This window comes from Carassius gibelio, chromosome A11 (genome assembly GCF_023724105.1).
Source record: "Carassius gibelio isolate Cgi1373 ecotype wild population from Czech Republic chromosome A11, carGib1.2-hapl.c, whole genome shotgun sequence".
Classification (NCBI taxonomy): Eukaryota; Metazoa; Chordata; class Actinopteri; order Cypriniformes; family Cyprinidae; genus Carassius; species Carassius gibelio.
Window position 1 is genome coordinate 11766650 of NC_068381.1, and position 25705 is coordinate 11792354.

At 37.1% G+C, this 25705-nt stretch overlaps 1 protein-coding gene across 4 annotated transcripts in view; it reads left to right on the forward strand.

The window, feature by feature from the left end:
* LOC128022362 (plasma membrane calcium-transporting ATPase 1) overlaps positions 1 to 25705 on the forward strand; it is an 80838-nt gene that overhangs the window by 41305 nt on the left and 13828 nt on the right. For all 4 annotated transcript variants that reach the window (XM_052609829.1, XM_052609832.1, XM_052609830.1 and 1 more), the window contains exons 3-20: positions 3738 to 3935; positions 5364 to 5621; positions 6108 to 6233; positions 7998 to 8123; positions 9140 to 9175; positions 11883 to 12053; positions 12643 to 12857; positions 13010 to 13252; positions 14063 to 14307; positions 14655 to 14883; positions 17560 to 17739; positions 17821 to 17908; positions 18076 to 18182; positions 19020 to 19211; positions 20246 to 20459; positions 21625 to 21836; positions 22544 to 22651; positions 24482 to 24664. In XM_052609829.1, the coding sequence (XP_052465789.1) occupies positions 3738 to 3935; positions 5364 to 5621; positions 6108 to 6233; positions 7998 to 8123; positions 9140 to 9175; positions 11883 to 12053; positions 12643 to 12857; positions 13010 to 13252; positions 14063 to 14307; positions 14655 to 14883; positions 17560 to 17739; positions 17821 to 17908; positions 18076 to 18182; positions 19020 to 19211; positions 20246 to 20459; positions 21625 to 21836; positions 22544 to 22651; positions 24482 to 24664 (3131 nt within the window). The remainder of the gene's footprint in view (positions 1 to 3737; positions 3936 to 5363; positions 5622 to 6107; positions 6234 to 7997; positions 8124 to 9139; positions 9176 to 11882; positions 12054 to 12642; positions 12858 to 13009; positions 13253 to 14062; positions 14308 to 14654; positions 14884 to 17559; positions 17740 to 17820; positions 17909 to 18075; positions 18183 to 19019; positions 19212 to 20245; positions 20460 to 21624; positions 21837 to 22543; positions 22652 to 24481; positions 24665 to 25705) is intronic.

The window sequence follows — 25705 nt, forward strand, 5'->3', positions numbered from 1 at the left end:
GTATATGTATGTATGTATGTATATATATATATATATATATATATATATATATATATATATATATGTGTATGTATATATATATATATATGTATATATATATGAATTAATCATTTACATAAATGTTCTAGAGCATTTATAAAGCATAATATTTCAAGTTTGTTGGAACCTAAATGTATACTTAAATATACATTTAAATAAAATAAAAATAATTTTATAAATAAAAATAAATTAAAACTAAGAAATATTAAAAATAAAATGTGTGTGTGTATATATATATATATATATATATATATATATATATATATATATATATATATATATATATTAAATAGTTTAACATTCAGATACATTGCGAATATGGAGGTATTTGGATATGTGCAGAACGAGACGCGAGCAATAACCTCCAAATACATCTGACCAAACCCATGCTCACTCATCCTCGTATGCAAACACTCATGCACTGTCACGATCTAATGCCCTTTAAATGCCGGATTTTTTGAAAAACAAATAGGGCTAGCGGAACGCAAAAATTCAAAATTGAACATTTTGCAGAACAGGATCAAACAAAAAAGTATTGGTCATATTACTGGCATAAAATGTTTGATGTGAAAAAAAGCGGTTAAATGACAGCGCAGCACAGCCACAAGCACCACACTTATGTTTGGGATAATATTATTTTTAATACTATAGTGTCATGTGAAAACATTGCAATTGCATTTTAAAATACAACAACGAGCACCACGAAATAATTTAAAGAGGCACATTCAGTGGTCTCCTTGACGGGAAATAGTCAACAAAGTAAAATGATCTCAAACGTATGGCGCGATCTCTTCATTTTATCAAATGATCATAATCACATCTATTAATTTTACAGTCCTGCTACTAGCATTTTATTCAGACTAAAACCCCTTTAATTAGGGTGAAAAAGCTTTTTTTCCAAGTGGCTTTTGTACATATTAATAATACCGCTGCAGATGCATTTTGCAGCATTAAGGTTATTAATTGATCGTTAATTTAAACGACGATCGATCATGGAAATTATCGAATATTGACATCCCTAAATGCAAATGAGTTGGATGGAAACCTGACTGTTGTCTGCATCAAACCATGCTTCCGAACAAATGTCATTCACCGTTCTGGGCAGCTCCAGGACAGCTGTCTCTCCGAGCACGGTGCTGTCTGTGAGCGGGGCAGAGTAACGGAGCACTCGATCACGCTGCAGTGTTTTTTAGAGCTGCCAACTTCTCCACCCCATTTACAGAGTGAAATTCTCTGACTACATTTATCTCCCAGGACTGTTGTTGAATCTTCTAAAAGTTTTGGCTTGGGGTCCTTCACATGCGGCAGCAGCACATTCCACCGCACCAATAACTGTGGGCTGCCCGCCGACGTGCCTGACTTTAAATCGGCGCTACTAAACACGGATATCGGCCAATGCTGATATAATAAAAAATGACAAATATCGGCCGATTGATATATATAGGTCGACCTCTAGTCTGACTCACTTCAACATGGGAGTTTTGTGGGAATAGACCTGGTGTATGGCCTGATATTGCATCTTTGTTAAAGGGTATGAAAAACAACATCCAGCCTAAATAAAGAACTCAAGATGATGTTAGAAGACCCTTGAAATGCTTAAACGCCACGTCGACTTTATATTACATACGGAGCACCAGGATGTTTTTGGTCTAATTCCCAATCTTGTAAATGTTGACACATACACAATTCACTCACGGACTGGCCTGGAATGGACCATTAGTTCACCAAGAGATAAAATAGATTGGGAGAAATGATGACCATGCAAGAGTTTGAAATGAGCTTGCGGGCTCCCTTTTCCTTGCGTCCGATTTAGTTTTCCTCTCGCGGAAGCGATTTAGCGCGCACGCCAGCATCAGTTGTGCGCTCTGATAATATCGTCATTGATTTGACGCCATACCCTATATTTGGTCTCAGTGACTCTTATTAGAAGGAACAAATGCAATCTGCAGGCTGTTTTGATTTTTGGGGATTTTGAGGGAGAATAGTTTTAAGAATAGTTTTAAACATGGTGAAATGTGCTTCACTAAAGGCATAATCAAATTATAATGTCCAACTATTTAATAAATAAATATGTAATGGACTAATCTGTAAAGTAAAACATTGACATCATTTGTTCACCCTCTTGTCATTCCAGTCTTTCATGATGTACGTACTTCTGTGCAACACAAAAGGTATTTTGAAAAATGCTTTTGTACATATGACAAGTCAGTGGGGTCCAAAACAACAGATGGACTTTCATAGTGTGGACAAAAAACAGACATTTAAAAAAAAAAATCATATCATTTCAAAATAATAATAATAATGAAATCACACAGGTTTCAATCACACATGGCCATGGTCTTATTGTATCAATCCTCTGGATCTTATCTAAATTCTCAGCTGCTAGCTTTCTGTTCTCTATCCCCCCTTGAATCCTTGCTGCAGTGTCAATCATCAACAGGCTGGTCAGTCGACAGCTGCGTCTCTGAGGGATAATGCACACACGCTCTCGCCCTCTCCCATGTTCCTCTTGTTGCATAATAATTCATTTAGCAGTACTGACAATATTCAGTGCTTTTTCAATAAGACCTGCTGTTGACAAAGAGCGGTCCATCATATCTGATCTGTCTGCAAATTGTGAATGTGGATTGATTGTGAGCAAGGTAACATCTTGGCAGAGCACTTTATTTTTATTTTTTTCAGTCAGGGGAAGAAATCACAAGTATGGAGAGATAAAAGAGAAAAAATGACTAAACTTGTTTCAAAAGGGTTTCTCTGAGAAATCCATTTAAAGAAATTTCCATTTAGCCTAAACCCTTCCAAACCCCATGTGCTAGTTTCTGGTTGATTAAAGCAAAGGCTAAAACTCATTCAATATTCTGGGCTTATCGGCTACAAGCACTCCCGGCTCTCAACACTGATTAATTGTTCCGCTGCTCCTGTAAACCTTGACACACACATCCATGATAATCCACCTGAAACGCTGAAATATCTGACTGCTTTTATTCTGTGTGTGTGTTAAAATTATAACCCCATGAACATGTGCATTGGCTATTCCAACCCCATCTACCACTGAAAGCACTTATGAAAGTTGACATGGCATGGAGAGCGTTTTAAAATCTATAGATGCCAGCCAGGCATTCTTAATTGTTTCCATATTAAATGAATCTGAGGACAAATAAGTTGGCTTGCTGTCCTTGCCACTTCTGAGTTTATATATATATATATATATATATATATATATATATATATATATATATATATATATATATATATATATATATATATATATATATATATATATGACTTTGGGTTTTGAATTTTACATAAAAAAAAAAAAAAAAAAAAAGGCATTGGCTACTCGTCAGTACATCTCATTTGTCTGCAAATAACAACAGAGCAACAACAGATGATCAATCACCTGCAGTGCTTCTGAGAACAGAGAAAAACAGAATAAAATAACAAATAAAAATTTCAGTTAAATAATTAACATTTAAGATGACAAAAAATAATTTTCCCTATAAACAGTATATAATAATGGTATTAATGTGTCTTTTTTTTTATTTATTTTTTTATACTTTCAGTTAAAGGTCAAATGGTTAATGTGAGTGTTGGTTGAAAGAACTTACTGTTTCAAGTGTGTAATTAATCACTGATTCAAAATACAGTCAAAACTACCTTTTATGAAAAATAATAAATACTGTTTGTATTTTCTGCAGGCCTCTCTGGTAACCCTGCTGATTTGGAAAAGCGTCACACAGTGTTTGGTCAAAACTTCATCCCCCCTAAGAAGCCCAAGACCTTTCTGCAGTTGGTATGGGAGGCCCTGCAGGATGTCACCCTCATTATTCTGGAGGTGGCAGCCATTATTTCTCTCGGCCTGTCCTTCTACCATCCACAAGGGGAAGGCAACGACCGTAAGTAGTTGCTTTAAAAAGACTGCTTCAGTGTTATTTTCCTACACAAGTTATCACAAGATGTTAAAATATACTGATATCATTCATGCAAAGTAAATGAAAGTATACTAACACGGTTTCTTTTAGTATATTTCATAAGAAATAACCATATTTCAGTAAAAATATAAATGATAGAACTTGAAAGTTTTAGTATTCATTGAGCATCATAATGGATAGCAGGAAACTGCAGAACACTCTTAATGCTGTACCAGACAAAATTAATTTCAATAGTTTGAAGTCTGGTGCTGATTTGGTTCTTCAAGTAGCAGATGCTAATATGTTGTTTTGCAGTTTCAGTAAAGATGTATTTTCTTCCCATAACAATCTTGCTTTAGCGACAGAGTTCTGCTAGTTCCTGAAGTGATTGCTCATCTATTATTACTAAAGCAAATGTAAATGTAAATGACATTCAACTCTACATTTTAACTATCAAAACGATGATAAAATTAGAAAATGCCAAGTACACTACTGTTCAAAGGCAATAATGCAATATATTGTTATTTAAAAAATTAAAATAGCAATAATGAAATATATTATTACAAATAAAAATGTTTATTAATTTTATTAATTATAATTAATAAATATACATTTATTCCTTGATTGTCAAAGCTGAATTTTTTTCCACCAGTCTTCAGTGTCACATCAGCCTTTAGAAATCATTATAATATCTTGATTTAGTTCTCATGAAGGATTTATGTGTTGCCTAATGGTAACTTTGAAACATTGTTTTTCAGGATTCTTTGATGAATATAAAGGTGACAAGAACAGCAAAAGAATAACATTACAAATTTCTTGACTGTCAGTTTTGATAAATTTAATGCAGCCTACTTTTAATAAAAATCCTACTTTTGAATAAAATTTGAATGGTCTTCGAGTTAGGTTCAGGTAGCTTTGGATCAGAAGCTGTAACGATCGAAGAAAAGCTTCAACCTTTTCTTTACTGTCCAGAAAACAGACTAATGTTTTGATCCTGACTTTTATAAGTGACTCAACATTTTGGCGTCTTTATATTTTCATAACAGCCTCATTTGGGACTTTTGTTGAGAAGCACCACTCTGAAATCGGAGAACTTGAATTTGGCTGCGACTGCAGGCTCTTCCTATTACCCATTATTATGGCTCCAACCACAAGGATGACCTTAGACAGTCATTAAGTCCCCCAGCAGGAAATTAGGTCAATGTAGTGTAAATCTGCAATAAAACATGTTTCTGGCAAGAAAGAACTTTCCCAAGAACAGAGACTGATAAAAACATGAGTGTGCAGCAGCTGTTATTGCTTGGATGCTTAATGGTCTCTAAAGGTTGTATGAACCTGTTTAAAGGTTACGTTTAGTTTGCACAGGATGTTGTTAGTGATTGATTTGCTCTTGGTGTTTTTATGTTATTCCAGACTGTGGCCAAGCATCTGCTGGTGTTGAGGATGAGGGCGAGGCCCAGGCAGGCTGGATTGAAGGTGCCGCCATCTTGTTCTCCGTTATTATCGTTGTGCTGGTGACCGCCTTCAACGACTGGAGTAAAGAAAAGCAGTTCCGTGGGCTGCAGAGCCGCATCGAGCAGGAACAGAAGTTCACGGTCATCCGCATGGGTCAGGTCATCCAGATCCCGGTGGCTGAAATCGTCGTGGGAGATATTGCACAAATCAAATACGGTGAGAGTTCACGTTTGTGAACGGAAGAAATACGTTGAAAACCTGTTGATTTAGGTCTACAGTGTTACTGAACTAGATGTGAATCCAGTGATCTCTGCCATATTTGTGCTTTATGAGCGCTGTGGCATTTATAAAGCATAGTTTTCCCCCCAGAACTCTTTGCCTTTGTATTAAATTTCAGAGGCGACTTCCTCATTGAATTCACCAGCGGTTTTGATGGATCATATGTGACTGCCAGTCTTCTCTGAGACATAAAGCATGGCTCATGACTCATGCTTACCGGCTTGCGTGAGTCACTGCGCTGCTGCTCATGGTGCCTGCAATGTGGGCGACGCGTGGGTTGTCCAAGAGCCACAGGAGAGATCCAAATCAGCCTCTGCTCTTCTCCTTGCACTAAATTGCTGAATGTGTCTTTCTCTGTATCTCTTCCTCTCTTTTTTAAAGTCGTCCCACAGTCATTCACCACCCCATGTTCTTTTCCATCAGGTGACCTTCTCCCAGCTGATGGTATCTTGATCCAGGGTAATGACCTGAAGATTGATGAAAGCTCTCTGACTGGGGAGTCCGATCATGTCCGCAAATCTCTGGAGAAGGATCCCATGCTCCTTTCTGGTGAGATAGAATGTCTTTTTTTCTTGGTCGCATCCCCTTGTTAACATCTGCTGTAGGGTGCGAAAGAGACCACAATCTAGGATTAAACATGGACAAAAAACCCCCAAAGTATTAGGATTTTCAGAAAAGTGAACACAATTTAGAAGACGGGAAAAAAGCTGTTTTAATGAGATGTCAGCTTGAGTGCTGATGTCATTAAAAGCAGAAAAAAGTGGTAAATGTATATTTTTATATTAGCATATTTTTTGTTCTCCTGTCAAATTATTATTCTCGTTATATATTTGTAACTTTAAAATTTATATTAAATAACTTTTGGAACTCCAGTGGAATAGACATGAAGATCCTACTTTTTCACAAATATATAATCGTCTCATCTAAATGTTTGATCGTGCAGTGCATTTTTATTTTTACAATGAGGCAATTACTGCACAATAGCTTCCAAACAGTGCAAGCCTGATTTAGTGAGCTGTGAGTACACCTTATGTGTGCACTTTGAGTTTGCACGAGCGCACCGCTCTCTTGGAGAGCACATGAGTGCTGAATAGTTTAAACACTGGCAAGACTTAAAAGAAATGCAAATTATACAATTTAGTGATGATGCAACGCTGCCTCTATTGTGCAGGTGACTTTGTTAGTTGTTTAATAAATAAATATGAATTGTCTCACCTTCATCATTGTAATCACACTATGCTGATGACACTCAACTCTACCTCTCATTCCATACTGATGATCCGACGTTATTTACTAGCATCTCAGCTTGTCTAACAGGCATTTCTGGCTGGATGAAGGATGTCACCTTCAGCTCAACCTTGCCAAGCCCTTGCTACGTGTACTGCGTTTAAGCTAACTGAGACTTGTTATAGCACTTCTATATTATTGCTCTCTTGTTGTTTTTGATAGCTTCCATTGTTCTCATTTGATGTCACTTTGGATAAAAGTGTCTGCTAAATGACTAAATGTAATGTAAATGTAAATATAATAATTTTACATGCACTGGGCAGAGATTGAGACTGTTCTGCTGAATGTAGTGTGTTGTCAGCTTGAGATCTGTTTATTATTAACTTCCCCATAGCGATTATTGGCTGATAGTGATCGTTAGCTGATCAGTCAGAGCATCCCTAATTGTAATGAATCAGAAAAGACGAATCACTCTTTGGTCAACTGATATTTTAGGCGTGGAGATAAGGTTGGGACCATGCTTTTTCGGTAGTACTACATAGCATAGTACTAGTAGCACAACATGACTGTATATAAGTAATGTTTGTTGATTTCTTTTTGGGATTTGAAAGAGCATTTGGACCCAGAAACAGTGACTCATGATGTCAGACTTAATACATACCTTGCCAACCTTGAGCTTTAGCAACTAGTCCACACCACACTACTATCGAGTGTTTTTTTTTATTTTTATTTTTTTTTAAATTACAGTTTATTCATATTTATCAAATACTAGTATTGACTGGAAAAATGTAAAACCACTCACTGATTTTAATTAGCTTTGTCATCAACTTTACTCAGTTATGTTGAAAAACATTACTTTAACAAAAAAGAGACAAATTAATTAAAGTGCAAATTAAGCTATTTTTATTAGTATTTAAATGTACATTATTTAATGTTTGTTAATATTGAATAATAAAAAAGTCTGTTTTGTCATGCTAATTGTTGCTATGATATTGAAATTGCTATCAAAAGAATGAAATTTCAGTGATATTGGTGCTGACTAGTAGCTACCAGTTTCGTGAAGGCTTTCCTTCTGCTTTCTAACAGGAACTCATGTGATGGAGGGATCTGGCCGAATGGTGGTCACTGCCGTGGGCCTGAATTCTCAGACTGGAATCATTTTCACCCTTTTGGGCGCCGGCGGTGAAGATGAGGAGAAGAAGGTGAAGAAAGGTGAGAAACTAATGTACTTTCATTCTCAATTGGATAACTCCCTCTCTCTTTGAGTGAGTAAACAGGCTACCTCTCTGTTTGGGAGGTTACCTACCATCAGCCTGCCAGAGGTAAGAGCCTTTATTTGGGGATTAATCACAGTATGTCAGTGAAGATGTACAATGTCCCTTGAGTCACTTACAATTTTACTAAATCTTTTATCTTTTAAAAATTTAGTTTTTCTACATCTTTCAGTTAGCTCAAGCTTTGTTTGAGCTAGTTAGTTTTAATTGGCTAAAAGTTTTTGTAAACATTACATGCATAACACTGATAATTGAACAGTCAAAGAAACAGTGATACCGGTCATGTTATTCCGTCTCCAATTCAGCATGCAGTATGTCCTTACTGCATGCACTGGTCCTGACAAAATGCACCTACAGTGTGTCTTTAATTTTCCTGTTTGTTGGGTTGTAATTCAGCAGTCAGACTGGTCTAAATGTTTTGCTGTCTCACTGCTAAAAGAGCAGCTCTGAAACTTTGAATATTTAGATTCTTTTATTTTTGTTAGAATGACTATTCCGTCATTGTCTTTTAGTCAGATAATTACCATAATTTCCCTTTTCCCCTCATGTTCCAAAAATATTTTTCTGTTGAATGTGTTTGCCAATGAAAATTGAGAGAACTGCTTTTTGGTTTCAGCCAAACCCTGTTGGCACTATCATAGTTTTGTGATGCAAGCGAACAAAAAATTGGAAATGTGTCAAACCGCTAAATTGTAATGAGGTTTTGTCAGCTGTATGCCACAGTCAAAAACAATGACCAAGCCGTCAGTGTACCCTGTATAAAGCCCCTCCAGTCCTTGTCTTCTTCTATAGATGACGCATCCAATCCCACATATACTCATGTAATGTAGTGTTACTTATCTAGTTTTTATTCTTTTGTTGTTGTGTTTCTTTCTTTTCTTCTTCTGTCTTTGGTTTATTTACTTTGAGCCATGTAATATCAGCGCTCCGCCCTCTCTCTCTCGTTTTAAACAGGTAAAAAACAAGGACCCCCTGAAAATCGCAACAAAGGTAACCTTTCCCACTCCCTCTCCCTCTCCCCCTCCCACCTCCCCATTCAGCAGAGGAGTCTCGTGTCAGTCCCACTCACTCACTCGCTCACTTTCTCTCTCTGTCTCTCTCTGTTGCTTACCCCTTCCTGCTGAGCCCGGGGGAGCTTCACACCTCGCTTTATCTCTCAAAGGGTGCAACTCTCACGTGCTGGAAACGGCACTAAGCAGCCAAAAGACTTTGCTAGTCCGCAACTCCTCTTTATACAAAGTTTGTCAGTTGCTATAAATCTCGATTAATCTAAAATTAGTTTAAACATTTTTTTTACGCCATTCTTGAATGTTTCTGAAATGAATATACACACACCCACAAAAAATATTATTTATAAAAGTATTTTATTATTTATTTTTATTCTATAGTGAGACATGCATTGCAACAATGGAAAAAAAAGAAGCTTTTTCCATCTAGACGGACAGTCAGTTGGTGATGGTCAGTACTTCATGGTTGGACAACTAGTCGACCATCTTACTCTCATCCCTATTATCTGCAATGTTTTCTGCTCATAAATAATATTTAGGCGGACATATGTTTATTTAATTTCCACCATAAAAACTTCAAATGCCTTTCGTTTAAAGGACTGAATTTGATAAACTCAGCCTTAAACCTTAAACGTATTGTTTAATATCATACGTGAACATGTTATCATTGGCAATCCTAATGATTGCATGTATCAATTTTACTTCTGTAGATCAAATTTTTCACTAATTTGACATTTAGATGTCTCTCCTTTTCAGGAGGCAAACTCTCTCTGTGTGCTTGGCCGGGTCATCTGCAAACATGTGTACTGTTTTTCAGAGTGTGCCCTGGCTGACCCCAACAACCCCTCCTCAGCCTCACCCCCACCCCCTGTAGCGCTCAGGGACTGAGCATCTGCTCCAGACAGAGCTGCTCTTTTTGTCTGCACAGATCTCCTTCCCTTTGCCCTTGGTCTCAAGCACACAAACACTTACACAAGCTGGTATTGGTTTAACAAAGTATGTGAAAGCAGTGTCTTTCTCTGGTCTTAAAGTGTTGGCCAGAAGGCTATTTAGCAAGATTTTAATTGTGTTCAGGTCTTGCTCCATGGTATGATCCTGTACAAAACACCCACTTTTCACAATTTAATCAATTCCTGATGATTAAAATGAAGTCCAGCCTTTTTTTAATCAGTGTATAGCAAGAACAGTGTGTTATGAACAGGGCCTCATGTTAACTTATTAATTGTTCCTATTCATCCGTATCTTTTTGTGCATATGCACATTGCCTATTACGGTGTTCACGGTTTCATAGATGGTTTATGACGTGAAAGTAATGCTTAGGGGCGTGGCTTATGTGGGAGTTGCACCCTTGCAAAATGGACCGTCTGTGGGTTGTTGTTTTTGTCCATTACTTTAGCTCTTTGTTTTTCTCACTGTTGCTTCTTTCTAGGGTGTGGCTCAGGACTTCATGGTGTCTTGTACACTGTTCTCTTGGTCAAAATTTGACCTTTTCTTTCTCCTTTACCCTTTTTCTCTGGTTCCACACTTCTTTTGGGAGTGGAAAAATAAACCAGAATCTCTGATCTTTTTCGTCTTCCTTTTTGTCCTTGTTTTTCTCGTGGTGGTTGTTTATTTGGCTGTTTGGAACGTTTTTTTCTGTTTTTAAGTTGTTTGTAAATCATTCTCTTGTCCGTTGTGCGTGCGTCTGTTTGTGTTGTCAGTCAGACAGTCAGTCCGTCCATCAATCCCCGATTCATGTGTGGTTGTTCTGGTCAGCTCTGTCAGTTCTGGTCAGTTGTTTGTTGTGACTGGTGGTCAGGTAGGCTCTACAGAGTTTCAGCCTGTTGCACACCATGTTTGGGATGATACATAGGCTAACTAAAAAATAAAAAACGACTTGGCCTCTGTATGTTTTAAAATGGAGACTTAATGAGAATTGGGGGTGAGGGATCAATGAATTGGATCTTTGACTCAAGTTCATTTTTTTTTTTTTTTAACTACCAGCTGGTTTGCCTTGATAATTTCTTATAAAAAAAAAAATATTATTCCCTTATGTCTACTCCAGTTTGGTGCAGTTAATCATAGTACAATATAACACAAGTTCAGTAAGTTTTAAAAGTGAATGGAACATAAGTAGATGCAACTATCAGTGGAGCCATGATGGCAACCATAAGATAAATAAAAGGCAAATTGAGTTTAGACTAATAAGCTAATAAAATGGTCTTTGAACCAGAAAAGAGATTTTCAATGCCAATTTAAGATAATTTATTAAGAAAAAAAAAAGTATATTATGGGTTAAACTTGAATATTTTTTACATACCTAATATTTATAATGGTATTGAGTAACTCATTGTCCAGTGCAAGTGTAGAGTCCGGTTTGTTTGAAATGGCTTGTGTGCTGCTTGGATCCTACCTAATTCAGTGTGTCTATCTTAACCTGCCGGGGAATGAGGTTAAGAGAATTTAGAGTTTTCTCTTTACCTGCCCAAATTCACTCAAGCAAAGTCAACTAACATTAAACAAGTGCTTCTGCTATGGTTCTTCTGTATAATTCTCTAGGAACCCACTGTGTGACTTGCCCTCTAGCTATTACTGAATTGCCCATTCTCTCCCCTTTTCCCCATTCCCCCACCTCTCATCTCCCTCCATCCTTTTTTTGGCATGTTCCTCCCTTGTTCTCATAACCACGCCTTAAAAATCAACCTCCACAGCTAAGACCCAGGATGGCATTGCTTTGGAGATCCAACCGCTGAAGAGTGAGGAAGGTGCAGAGTCAGAGGAGAAAGAAGAAAAGGAGAAAAAGAAGGTCAACATCACCAAGAAAGAGAAGTCGGTCCTGCAGGGCAAGCTGACCAGGCTAGCTGTTCAGATTGGAAAAGCAGGTTAGAAGACAACAAAAATGTTGTGAAAAGTGTGCCCAATTAACTCTAAAATGGTTAAATATCTCTTTGTCACAGTTTTTTACTGTGCTTTTTGAAGTGATTTTTGTTGTTGATTTAGAATAATTATTAATAAAAATGTCTCAGAGTAAAAATGTGTTGGTGCACTTAAGCCTTTTTGAACTTTGGAAAAGTAGAACATCAGTAAAACTTTGAAAAACATTTTTCAATTTACCTACATCTGATGTCTCGAAGATGATGCCATATTAACCATAGCAAACGATGTGCAGTTTAAAGCACATTATTTATATTAATAAGCCACGTGTTGACTTTTACAAAAGCACATAAATTTTTTCAGACATTCCGTAAATTAGTTCATTTTGTTCCCAAGGATTGATTTACTTACTGCCTAAAGAAAAAGTGTCACCCAGTATGGAAACAGACTTGTCCCTTTGGGATGTGTTCCACATAATTACCCTACTTCCTACAGTTACCCAATCAAATAATATTGAGATTGAGCACATCAGACCACAGCTGTTGCTGTTATGAATAAAAAGTCCTATTGGTTTTGAAACTCCCTCTCATCCGGCAGGTCTCATCATGTCTGCTGTGACCGTCATCATCCTCATCCTGTACTTTGTCATTGATACATTTGGCGTCCAGGGTCGCGAGTGGACAGCAGAGTGCACTCCGATCTACATTCAATACTTTGTGAAGTTTTTCATTATTGGCGTGACCGTGCTGGTGGTAGCCGTGCCCGAGGGGCTGCCTCTAGCTGTCACTATCTCTCTCGCTTATTCTGTCAAGGTGAGAGCCTTTGGGTTAGTTCACCACCACAAACCTGTATAAGTCAGTAAACTTAGCTTGATTCTTTACATTAGTGATAAGCTATGTTTGAGGGTGAAAGCACACTCCTTTTACCTGAGTATAACCACATTAATTCATAATTAATTCAACAGAAAATGATGAAAGACAACAACCTGGTGAGGCACCTGGATGCCTGTGAGACCATGGGTAATGCCACTGCCATCTGCTCTGACAAAACTGGAACGCTGACTATGAATCGCATGACAGTCGTGCAGGCTTTCATAGGCGACACACACTATAAAAGCATTCCTGAATCAGAGGCCATTAATCAAGAGACTCTTGAGCTACTGGTGAACAGCATCTCCATAAACTCAGCCTACACTACCAAGATCCTGGTAAGAATTGGCCATACACAAATGAGATGCAGATAAATGAATGATCTGTTTTGTTTTCTGTTTATTAATTAATTATAGGGTTGTCAAATTAGAAGTTCACAATGAGCCCCAGTCAAAACACACTTACCAAGAGCAGACAGCACAAAATGACTAGGGAGCCATTTACATAAGGCGTTTTAATTGCATTAAATAATAATAATAAATATAAACAGGAATATAAAAAAAGACAAAAGCACAACAAATTACTAAAAAATAAAGTTACAATGAAAACTGATAATGTAAAAATAACATTCAAATTCAAAGTATTATTTTGCTCTGTACAATATACTTTGTATATACAATAAATAATCATAAAATAGTGTTCCTGTAGCTCAATTGGTAGAGCATTGCGATATCAAGCGCAAAGTTGAGGGTTCGATTCCCTGGGAACACATGATAGGTAAAAATTGATAGCCTGAATGCACTGTTAGTCGCTTTGGATAAACGCATCTGCTAAATGCATACATTTAAATGTAATTTAATAAAATGACAATAGTCTGAAATACTTTTTAGGATACATCAAACAGATTAACAACTCAAACACTTAGCAAAATGGATTGTGGTCAGGCAGAGAAAGACTTATTTTCAAAGATGTGTAATAAAACAATATATGGACATTTTCTTATGTCCGTTCAGTACTTTACTTGTCTACCACAATATGTTTAAATGATTGCAAGTTAATAATTTTTTTCTCTGAAAATATCGATTAAATAATTTTTTGTTTTGAACCTTTCTTGACTACTATTTACCATGCATCTTTCTTTCTCATAGCCTTCTGAGAAGGAGGGGGGTCTGCCAAGGCACGTGGGTAATAAGACAGAGTGTGCCCTTCTTGGTCTGGTGTTGGACCTGAAGAGAGACTATCAGCCTATCAGAGAAGAGGTTCCTGAGGAGAAACTTTATAAGGTTTACACATTCAACTCCTCTCGGAAGAGCATGAGCACTGTCCTAAAGAACACCAGTGGTCCCGGCTTCCGAATGTACAGCAAAGGCGCCTCTGAGATTGTCCTGCGCAAGTAGGCAAAATAAACGTATTCTCAAGCTCTTAAAGGGGTCTTGTCTTATAAGGAAAAACATGTTACTTAATATTTAGAGATTGAGTTTGGTATATGATGAAAAGTTCTGAGGTTTTTTGGTTTTCTAATGTCACAAACCTGAAGCATTAACTTGGCACTTCTTAAAGGCACAGCAGCAAAATAATTTACTTTTTTAAAATTATTATTGGAGAAGGGAATTAAATTATATGAAAGATATGATGAAAAATATGACCCCTTTATTTTCTCCTCTATTGCATCTTCCTCCTGCAGCAAAATGTAATCATTGCAGTTTGTAGTGATTATTCAACTTTTCTCTTTTCTGTCAGGTGTTCCCATATCCTTGATGCTTCAGGCCAGCCACGTGTCTTCAAGGCCAAAGATCGGGATGAGATGGTGCGGAAAGTGATCGAGCCAATGGCCTGTGACGGGTTAAGGACCATTTGCATAGCCATGAGGGACTTCACAACAGAGCCAGACTGGGACAACGAGGCTGACATTCTGAATGACCTGACCTGCATCTGTGTTGTGGGCATTGAAGACCCCGTTCGTCCTGAGGTGAGAGAAATGCTCCTGTTTTTTGCTAATAGCAGCGTGCTAGTCCATAGTGCTGGAATTACACACTTCGCGACTGGGGCAACCCCCCACATTTCATGTAATGAAAATGTATTGACCATGATTATCATGTGATGATGATGGATTATTTGCAGTGTCAAGCACTATGTGAAAGTGTGGACCAGAATAGCCTCATTGGTGGAGGGACAAACTGACCTAATTCCCTTGAAGGTGGTAAAATAAGTACATGACAGGCGATGTGCTGTTTTTAATTATGATACTGGATCAGTACAGAATTAACGTCTGCTTCCCTCAAATGAGGTGGCATATGTAATTCTATAATGGAATGCATGACTGATATTTAGGTTAAAATGTTTCCTTCAGACTTTATTGATCCATCTCTGTTCCCTTCTACAATGTGCTTAAAAGCCATCCTTTCTATAAGTCCACAACTCTACAATTATTTTTTACTGCTAAGCATCCCAGCTTGGCATCATTATGAGTAGATCAAGGGAAACAAAAAGAATAGCCAGTAAATTTTAGCCTGGAATTTTTGAAAATTAACAAAAACTTGGAGTTAAGGAAATTTCCTCAGTAAATGTTTTTTTTTTTTTTTTTTTGTCCCAGTTGCTGTGATCTTAAATATTTCCTTGTGTAGAAACTGATTGTTGTGATTTCATATAAAATTATAGTTAAAAATCCCCATCGAGTAATCATAAACCAACGAACAAAAAATTCTGGAAATATACATTTTTGGAAGTTAATTGCGGTGTAGAATGGTTGCTTTTGTTGAATCGATTATTATCCTCTTTCCATTGACAATGCAGTCAGTTGCACTGCTAAGCCCCCCTGGCCCCCCTTCTGGCACTGGTTCTGGACTTAAGACTGGTTTTGTGGTCCAGGGTCACACTGATGAATTTGTAAATGCAGGTTAAAGTATTTTATGTCCCTCAGAACTGCGTTAAATAGTGTTTAAATGCATCTAAATGCCATTTCTAATGCAGCTTCTAAGAAAATATTTGTTGATACTGATTTAATATGCTTGGCAACAACCCAAATCCAAGAATTTGACTCAAAAGATTGTGCACACTTTTAGAAAAAATGGCTTAAAGGTAAAAATGCCCAAAAAACTGTCAGCTGTCCACAGTAGTCTTTAATATACCAGCACAATAACATACTCAATTTTTTATAAATATCACACTCCCCTAATTTTTATTATTTCATATAAAAATATGAAATATAATACTTGTGTAAGTTAATATAATTATTAATACATTTGATTCATCCATTTTCTTAACAATGGTTCAAAGGCTGAAATGTAAAGTTGATCATTTTATAAAAATTAGTTTTTGTGAAAACTTGTATGTGAACTGTGATGTTTTTTTTTACAGTGATTTTACAGTTTAATATGGTACTATAGACATCGCTCATAGTATTAATTTTATTTGTGCAGGTCTTAAAAAAGGTCTTAAAGCCTCTTTATTTGAGCTTAAAAATTCTGCAGAAACCCTGCTAACAGAAATTTGCTTTGAGCTGGCACAATATACTGTGTTTTATGGTTGGAGTTGAGTCAGAGGGCAATATTATGTTATGGCATTGGTCTGAGAGTGGGGCTAGCCCATTTACAGCTTTGAAATGAAATTGTGATTGTGATGATAAGATGGACTTGAATGTTTTTGTCCTAGTGAAAATGAATCTCTTTCAGTAATGTTCAAAGCCATCTGTAGCTTATTTGGTTTATTTCTGCTATTGCAGGGGAGACAAGAGGCATGTCTAGAGTTTATAAATGAACACACAAGTTTCTCTAAATCACGCAACATGTTCCTCACATGCATCCCTTGTGAAGTATCTCTTTCCATGGAAACACTGGGAGGTTTTTAATTATCTATAAATAAATGAGCTTATTGGTTCTAATTACGGGTATGGTGTGATTCATTGCAAGACTGAGTGGGGATAATTATATAGGACTCCAGTATACATACTCAAAACCTCTGGATCCAGCCTCTTCATGCGTTAAGTTGTCTCTGTACCTCTTAATGCTTAACACACAATGAGTTGACAAGATGCCTCAATAAGAGTGACTGCAATGTCCTCATCTCTCACTGAAAAAGTCCAGCAGTGACATGGATGAAGAAATTTGTCTTGCTTTCAGCCACGATGTCTATAATGGCAACGAAATGCAGGGAACCTCTTTTCCATGGGAATCAGCCTTGTTAATTTATTTAAAACCGTCACTATATATGATTTTTTTATTTTTTACATTGAAAGATTTGAGATGTTAATGTAGTAAGCAGAAGGATTCCTGATATTTTTCCTGTTTTTGTTGTTGTTTTTTCTTAAGTACAGTGGAGCAGGGCTATAAGTAATGGAAAAGTAAAGAATATAGATTATTAACTGTTTATTTATCATATATTTTGCCATTATTGCGCAACTGGGGAAATGGATTGAAATCTTGATAATTCATTGTGAAAACCTCTGGTATGGATTTTCTAATGTAGCTTGATCCAAGTACATCCAGACTATTTTGCATTGATCCCTTATTTATTTTCCAATTATCAGATATATTTATGTCCAGATTCAAAACTGAAGTGGCTGAATGGTTATGGCAGTGGTTGCTAGGCTGCTCAACATGCTTTGTATCAAGCCATATAATGGTCCTTCTATTCCTCCGGTGTGCAGGTCCCTGAGGCTATCTCTAAATGTCAGCGAGCAGGCATCACTGTCCGAATGGTCACTGGAGACAACATCAACACAGCCCGCGCCATCGCCACCAAATGTGGAATCCTGCAGCCCGGAGAGGACTTCCTGTGCCTGGAAGGCAAAGACTTCAACCAGCAGATTCGCAATGACAGAGGAGAGGTAAAGAGCTACAGAGCTGTATCTGCAGATGTCTTAAGTCGTCATGTAAAGTGCTTATTTCAGTGTTGTCTTCATCTTTAGGTTGAACAAGAGCGTCTTGACAAGGTCTGGCCTAAACTGCGTGTTCTGGCTCGTTCCTCGCCAACAGACAAACACACTCTGGTTAAAGGTGAGATCTTTACCTATAGTTGGAAGAGCTTCTAATTCACTCTTCCACTGATAACAACACTAATTTAAGCTAAAATTATAAAACAAAGTGTTTGAAGACCAACTGGTGGAAGGTTTATTCACATACATTTTGGTTTATCTTTAGGCAGTTTCTGTATTGTCTTTCAGGCATCATTGACAGCACAGTTGGAGAAACCAGACAGGTGGTGGCTGTGACTGGAGATGGCACTAATGACGGACCTGCCCTTAAAAAAGCAGATGTTGGCTTTGCTATGGTAAATGATTTTGCTTTTTTGTATGTGTTCCTATAACTGCAAAACTTTTTTTTTTTTTACAAATATGGTTTTATTTAAACATTTTGTGCATATATTTTTCTGACCTAGTATGTTTTAGACTACTTGGTTTTGTCTTTTTTACTATGAGAGATGGTTGCCGGATGAGAGTATGGCACATTCAGTGATTAATTTTATACTGTATCTTAAATTGCTTTAATAACCACAGAGGTTGCATCCTAATCCCTGCCTGGTATCTCTTGCTCTGCACCAAGCCAGAATGCCTCAGGGCATCATCGCAGCATGCTCTACTAGCTCAAAGTGGTTGACCCCTGCTTGTTGCTCAGATGACTCCACAACTTAAGTAATGAGATAATAATTCTTAACACACTTAAAATATACTATTAAAAATCAGGGAGTGTCTGTTTCAAAAGCAGTAGTTAGTGCAACTGTGCAAATTGCCTACTAAAAGACATTAGGTTAGGTTGAGTGCAAGCATAGTAAATTGTTTTATGAAATAGACACCCTGAAGCTGTCAAAAGATATGGTTTAATTTGGGTCATCAATTAAGCTGAAATTACTTTGCTGTTCGCTCTCACATAACTACCACTTTGGTCGTTTCTCCAAAAATTAATTCAGCTGAAAAAAATACATCCTAAACCAAGAAAATGCCTAATTAAAACACTTGTATTTTTAGTTAGTTTTTCTCTCTTTCAACTTTTTTATTGTGAACCATTCCATTCCTAAGAATGAACATGCATCTCCGGTTATTCGTGAGGTAGACTGCTCGGACATTTATGCAGGCATTCTATAAAAAAAGTTTCTTTCTTTGTCTAACAGGGTATTGCGGGCACAGATGTTGCAAAGGAGGCCTCTGACATCATCCTTACCGATGACAACTTCACCAGTATCGTCAAAGCTGTGATGTGGGGGCGCAATGTCTATGACAGCATCTCCAAGTTTCTGCAGTTTCAATTGACTGTCAATGTGGTGGCAGTGATTGTTGCCTTCACTGGGGCCTGCATCACACAGGTACATTTTCATAATTTGACTTCACTTCCTCAGACCCAGCGTATACGTTTACATCGTTATATAATTTAGTATTTTGAAATAAGAATTATGAATCTTGAGAGAAGGAAATCTTAATAATTTTCATAATATAATATTTCAGAATCATTTTGTCCTGTGTAGAGTGCATCAGGTTATTTATAAAATCAAAAATTCAGGCAAGATGGTACAGGTAAAAAAGGTACCGCAAATATATATAAATAATTTGTAAATTGATGTTTGTTTGTTTTTTTCGTTAGATGTTAAGACAAATTTGTTATAATTAAAATGTAGTATATAAACATTTTTAAAAGCAAATGAGCTGAAGTTGTCCTCCACAAATCATAAACAATGTTGTATCTCCCAGAATTTTAAAAAGAGAGAGAGAGAGAGAGAGAGAGAGAGAGAGAATGTGCTCCAATTTAAACATCAGGACACTTGATGTGGCATATGTAGTCTTAGAGAAATAACCATTACAGAACACAAAAAAAAGTTAACACTTTAGAATAGGGAACACATATTCACTATTAACTAAGAGTTTCCCTCAATAAACTCCTAATGTGCAGGTAATTAATTGTCAGTAAGGTAGTTGTTAAGTTTAGGTATTGGGTACAGGGATGTTGAAAATGGTCATACAGAATAAGGCATTAGTATGTGCCTGTAAGTACTAAAAAACAGCCAATACACTAGTAATATGAATGCAACTAGTTAATAGTGAGAATTGGACCTTTAAATAAAATGTTACCAAAAAGATTGCTGGGTTTCAGGAGTCTAAACATGAGTATTTGGTGGTTAAGAATGGCATTGTGGGAGACAATTCATCATTATGTGCCATAACAGATCTCAGCCAAGTATTTTATGTTTACAGTGAACATACTGAGGCCATTTAGTGCTGGTGCCAGATTTTGGCTAATAATGGGCTGGACAGTCTTCTTGTGTCCCTGCCTAACTACATCACATGACAATACTGTAGTTATGTCCTTTCTGTGGAGTCTCATTTCAGTTTGTTTTGTCTGCAGGACTCCCCACTTAAAGCCGTTCAGATGTTGTGGGTAAATCTGATAATGGATACTCTGGCTTCTTTGGCTCTGGCAACAGAACCCCCAACAGAAGCGCTCCTGCTGAGGAGACCTTACGGACGAGACAAGCCACTCATTTCCAGGACTATGATGAAGAACATTTTGGGTCATGCTGTTTACCAGCTTATCATCACATTTACTCTTCTCTTTGCTGGTAAGAGGCTTTTGTATTCATGATTAAGTCCAAATCAAGTCCAAATGAATGTCAGTAATCATAATTATTTACTTTTTATGGCACTTTGAACTGTATTGAAAACTCAAATGGGAATGATGGTTGCTTAGCAACTAGCATTTCTATTTTGCAATATTCAAAGCATTAGAATGTGCCTTAACCACCAATAAGGTTTACCATCAAATGCCAGTATTGGACATTTTAGGGAAAAATACTTTGTGAAATGTTCGTCTCAACTCTAAATAGATCTGAAGGTTTGTCTCTCTGCATAATCATCTCTTTATATGACTTTTATAAAATTTTTACTTTTTAAGGTCATTATTGCAACTCTGTAGACTGATGTTAAATATTCTCCTTGCCATTAATGAAAGCTAAAAGCTCATTGCCTTCTCTGAATTCTCGCTTTTCTAACTCTAATGAATGTAATGAAGATGTTTTTTTATATATGCATTTTTGAGTATTTTTTTCCACATTAGGTTTGCATGTTAAAGGTGTTAAGTTAAAAGTCTCGATCCCAACTGAGAATTTCACAGTGAGAACTTGCTAGTAATAGGCAGCATATATGTAAATCCTGGATTTAAATCAGTCTTTGCTGCCTACAGTGCAATAGATCACATCGCAGACTACCTAAAGCCCTAAGGCATGCCTCAGTGCTTCAGGAGAGTTCCCTGTAAATGTTCCCACGTTGTACTGCTGCCAACTGATTAGACAAGTTCATCACAAGATTACAGTGCCCATGGGTTAAGGAACAGCTGTACAGAAGACCCCATTCTGTGAAGTTTCAGTCTCAATGGACATTACATTTGACTGTATTTTTTTTTTTAATCAACAGTAGCATGTGCAGGTGCATTTCAATAAATTAGAATGCTGTGGGAAAGTACATTTCAGTAATTCAACTCAAATTGTGAAACTCGTGTATTAAATAAATTCAGTGCACACTGTCTGAAGTGGCATTGAATTTATTTAATACATGATTTTCACAAGTTGAGTTAAATTACTGAAATGACATTTTCTACAACATTCTAATTTATTGAGATGCACCTGTATTTATTGAGATTGTTCCTGACGTACAACACTGCCTTTTTGAAACTGATCTTGATCTTTCACATCACTTATTTATGGAAACCATTTTTCTCTCTGCCCAAAGGTGAGAAAATCTTTAACATTGATAACGGCCGCAACTCCCCTCTGCACTCCCCACCATCCGAACACTACACCATAATCTTCAACGTCTTCGTCATGATGCAGCTTTTCAATGAGATCAATGCCCGCAAAATCCACGGAGAGAGGAACGTGTTTGAGGGAATTTACAGGAACCCCATTTTCTGCTGCGTTGTTCTGGGAACCTTTGCTCTGCAGGTATAAAATTTAAATTAATTGTAAAAATGTGCATTATCAAATAAAAACATAGTCTCTCTCAATGCCTTTAAGTATATGACTATATATTTACATTTTTATAAAAATGGGATAGTTTTTGGCTTGTTTAAAAGCTGTTGTAGAAAGAAAAGACTTCTATCACTACATGTAGACTGAATTGTGTATTAATGTGCTAAGTTGCTGTTTAGCTGAAGTTAAACTCTTTCCACAATTGGGTACAAATCGGTGATGAAACTCAAAAAAATCTATAAATAAAAGGGGTCCCCAACAAATGGTCAGGTAAACTGCTGAACCTGCTGATTGTCACCCTCAGGATACACACATTTGACGCATTATATTGTTATACACACATCTGCAGCCAGTTGACTTCAATCTTACTTTTTTAATTCAAATTTGTGCGATCCATTATTATGTAATGGACTTCAAAAAATCTCTCCACAACTTCCCCCACCTAACTGCGAACTTGTCTGAAACTACTAACTTGTATGACTAGTCTGAGCAGTTTATGCAACCAGCCACTGATGTGTTTAAAACTATCACTGTATTATAAAAATGGTAATGGTGTTGGTATTGTCACTACAGAGGTTTAAAGGAATGAAAAAAAAACCCATCTCTTAACCATGTTGAAATTGCTGTAACTCGGTCTCTTATGGCTTATTGCTGGACTAATGGAATACACCTTGTTACAGATAGTCATAGTGCAGTTTGGAGGGAAGCCGTTCTCTTGCACGGCCCTCACCATTGATCAGTGGCTCTGGTGTGTCTTCATAGGAGTTGGTGAGCTGCTTTGGGGTCAGGTAAGGCAAATCTCTACAAAATGTTGTTGTTCATCCCTAATCAGTACCTCAGTGAAAAAAAAAAAATAGCATAGGAACTTGTTAGTTACTTGATCGCATTTACAGATGACAGAGAGAAAGAGGGAGATCCACAAGCTTCTCAGTGTTGAAATAATGAAAACATCACGGCAGAATGCACATGCGTAGGTGATGTGGAACATCTTTAGTTCTCTCTTCAATCCCACTGGGATGGCAGGGGAGGGGGAGGTGAAGCTGTGTGCGATTTCAAACCTGTGGGAGGAAACGAGGGAGGCTGGCAGACGACTACTTGCTGCACAATTTCAGAGTGGTTGCCACCATCTCTTCGCCTCAGAAAGAGGACTGAGAGCTGGGAGCTTTTTTATCAACCCGGCAGCACAAGAAAGGTCCTCTGCCTCCATAGATCCATGCTTACGGTACACTTAAAACTACATATACAGGACTGATGCATCATGTTAGGTCATCATAATGCCGGGGAAGTTATCAAGTACAGATAAAGCCTTTAGAGCTGCAAGCAGTCTGCTCCTTCTGGCAGTTGCATTACACACAAGCCCTTTTCTACTGGGTTTCTCAGCTGGTGTTTGTGCATGTAAGATTTTGTTTGTGCGTATACAGACGTGCAGCCTCACAAACCAGATGCTGAGAACTTAGACACTGAGGAGAAGCTGCGTGAATTCTATCCACTATGTATTAAGTCGTCTCTGTGATCTCTCATATCAAACAGCATCAACAGAGGCACCTACAGAGGGGATTGCACAGAAATATCTAGCCTATAGCTACTATAGGAGGTAGAGACTTGCATGTGTCTGTGTATGTGCATGTCTATCTGTGTTAGGAAGCTCCTTTGAAACTGTAACTTTAAAGAGGTTAAATTATTATTATTGTTTAGCTACCAGAACCGTTACTGATAAATAGTAACTGTCTACATTTAAGCCATGGGTGGCTTAAATTAAATGTATGACATTAAATGGGTGTCTTCTGAAATATAAAACTGCATAATTTATTTTCAATCAGAGCAGTATTCATCTGGCACAAAAAATATAGGATTTCAATCAGTGACCGAATTAAACTTGAAGAGAGAAATGGTACATTTAAATAAGACTAATAAAACACTCTTGTTTATTGAACGGAATTAAGACAATTAACTAACAGCAGCATTTAACTAAATATTTCAGTGAAAAATATAATGACATGCAGTTATTTAAATTAATTCAAATTAATTATCCTAAAGATATGATTTACTTGAAATGAATTTACTGCCCACATATATACAGATACTTCTCACCCAGGCTCTGTTTATTTGATCAAAAATACAAAAAAAAAACATTAAAATTGTAAAATATTATACAAAAATTATACTGTTTTCTTTTTTTTATATATTTATTTGTAAAATATAATTTATTTCTTTGATGGCAGAGCTGAATTTTCAGCAGCCATTACTCTAGTCTTCAGTGTCACATGATCCTACAGAAATCATTCTAATATGCTGCTTTGGTGCTAAAGAAACATTTCTCATTATTATCACTGTTGAAAAAAGTTTTTCTGGATAATTTTTTGTGGAAACAGTGATGGATTTTAGTTCCAGGATTTGGAAATGAAAAGAAAGTTGAAAGAAATTTTTTTTAAAATGCACATTACTGATGTAACATCTAACATAAAAAGAACTTATGCTCAAATGCCGGAAGGATTCATTTTCAGCATCCTGTTCTCGGAAAGCCATTCATTATCTCAACCGCTGTGCTAATGGCTATTTGATAAGTAGTTACAGTTTTCATCACTTGACCCTATTCCACCCCTTTTCTCATTCTCCAGTTCATCTCTGCCATCCCCACACACCGCCTCAAATTCTTGAAGGAGGCTGGTCACGGCATCCCTAAAGGGGACCTCCCTCAGGAGGTGCTAACTGAAGGTGCAGATGAAATTGACCTTGCTGAGATGGAGCTGCGCAGAGGACAGATCCTCTGGTTCAGAGGACTTAACCGCATCCAGACTCAGGTAAACTGCTCTTTGCTTCTTCTCTTCCAGCAGATGCCCCAGGACAGAGTAGAAATACACCACTCTAGATGTTGTTTGGAGAAAATGTATTTGCTCTTTGGCATCTTACTGTTTAACAGTTGCTAATCCACTTTGTTGTTTCTACAAAAAAAAAAAAAAAAATCAGTCAATTGTTTATTGATCCTTCATAATCAGAATTATATTTTTAATATATATTTTTTATTAACTCTTTAACATCTAATAAACTATGGATACAGAAAGAGATTTGATAAATTTACAATCTATTATTTGTTTAGCTAATTAAAAGAACATTAATCAGTGGGATTATTGTATTCAATCAGTTTTTCCCACAGTTATTATAACAATTTAATAAAATCAGTTCTAGCATTTCATTGGTTTGTTTTTAATTTATTTGGAACCAGCTCCAAACACCATGTATGTTGCTCAAAACATCTTTATTAGTGAACATTCTAGACAGCCGGTGGCTGTTTTTGTGTAGACATCACCCTAGTGGCCTTCAAGCATCTCCATGGGTTCATTTGTGGAGAAGCATCACCCTCAAGACTTAACAGAGACTTGTGAACTGCTTTGGTGCCCCAGGATGAAAAGCAGTATGTGCCCTGGAGATGACACTCATGAAATGCCAGTAGGGCAAACCCATGTCTCTCTGACTGTGTGCACAAACTGCCTGGAGATAAGTGGGGACTGTACAACATTCACTCGCTTTCATCAGAAGATGAACTAAAGTAAACGACTGGGAACTGATTTTATTTATTTATTTATTTAGTAAGCTCTGTTGATGGAGGTCGTGTGGGAGGACCTCCTTTCACTTACCGTTGCCTTCATACACAACAGGGTATTGCTGCTTACGAACAATGAGTGGATTCAGTGAGAGGGTTCACAGATGTATTTATCTGGATCCTCCAGGAGTGTCTGTGTGTTGGTGGGCGATCATTCTGAGAGGCCTGTGCCTATTAAGAATGTTCTAAAGCAAACACTATGGTAACCCACCCACCAAAGACTGTCAATGTATTCCACAGG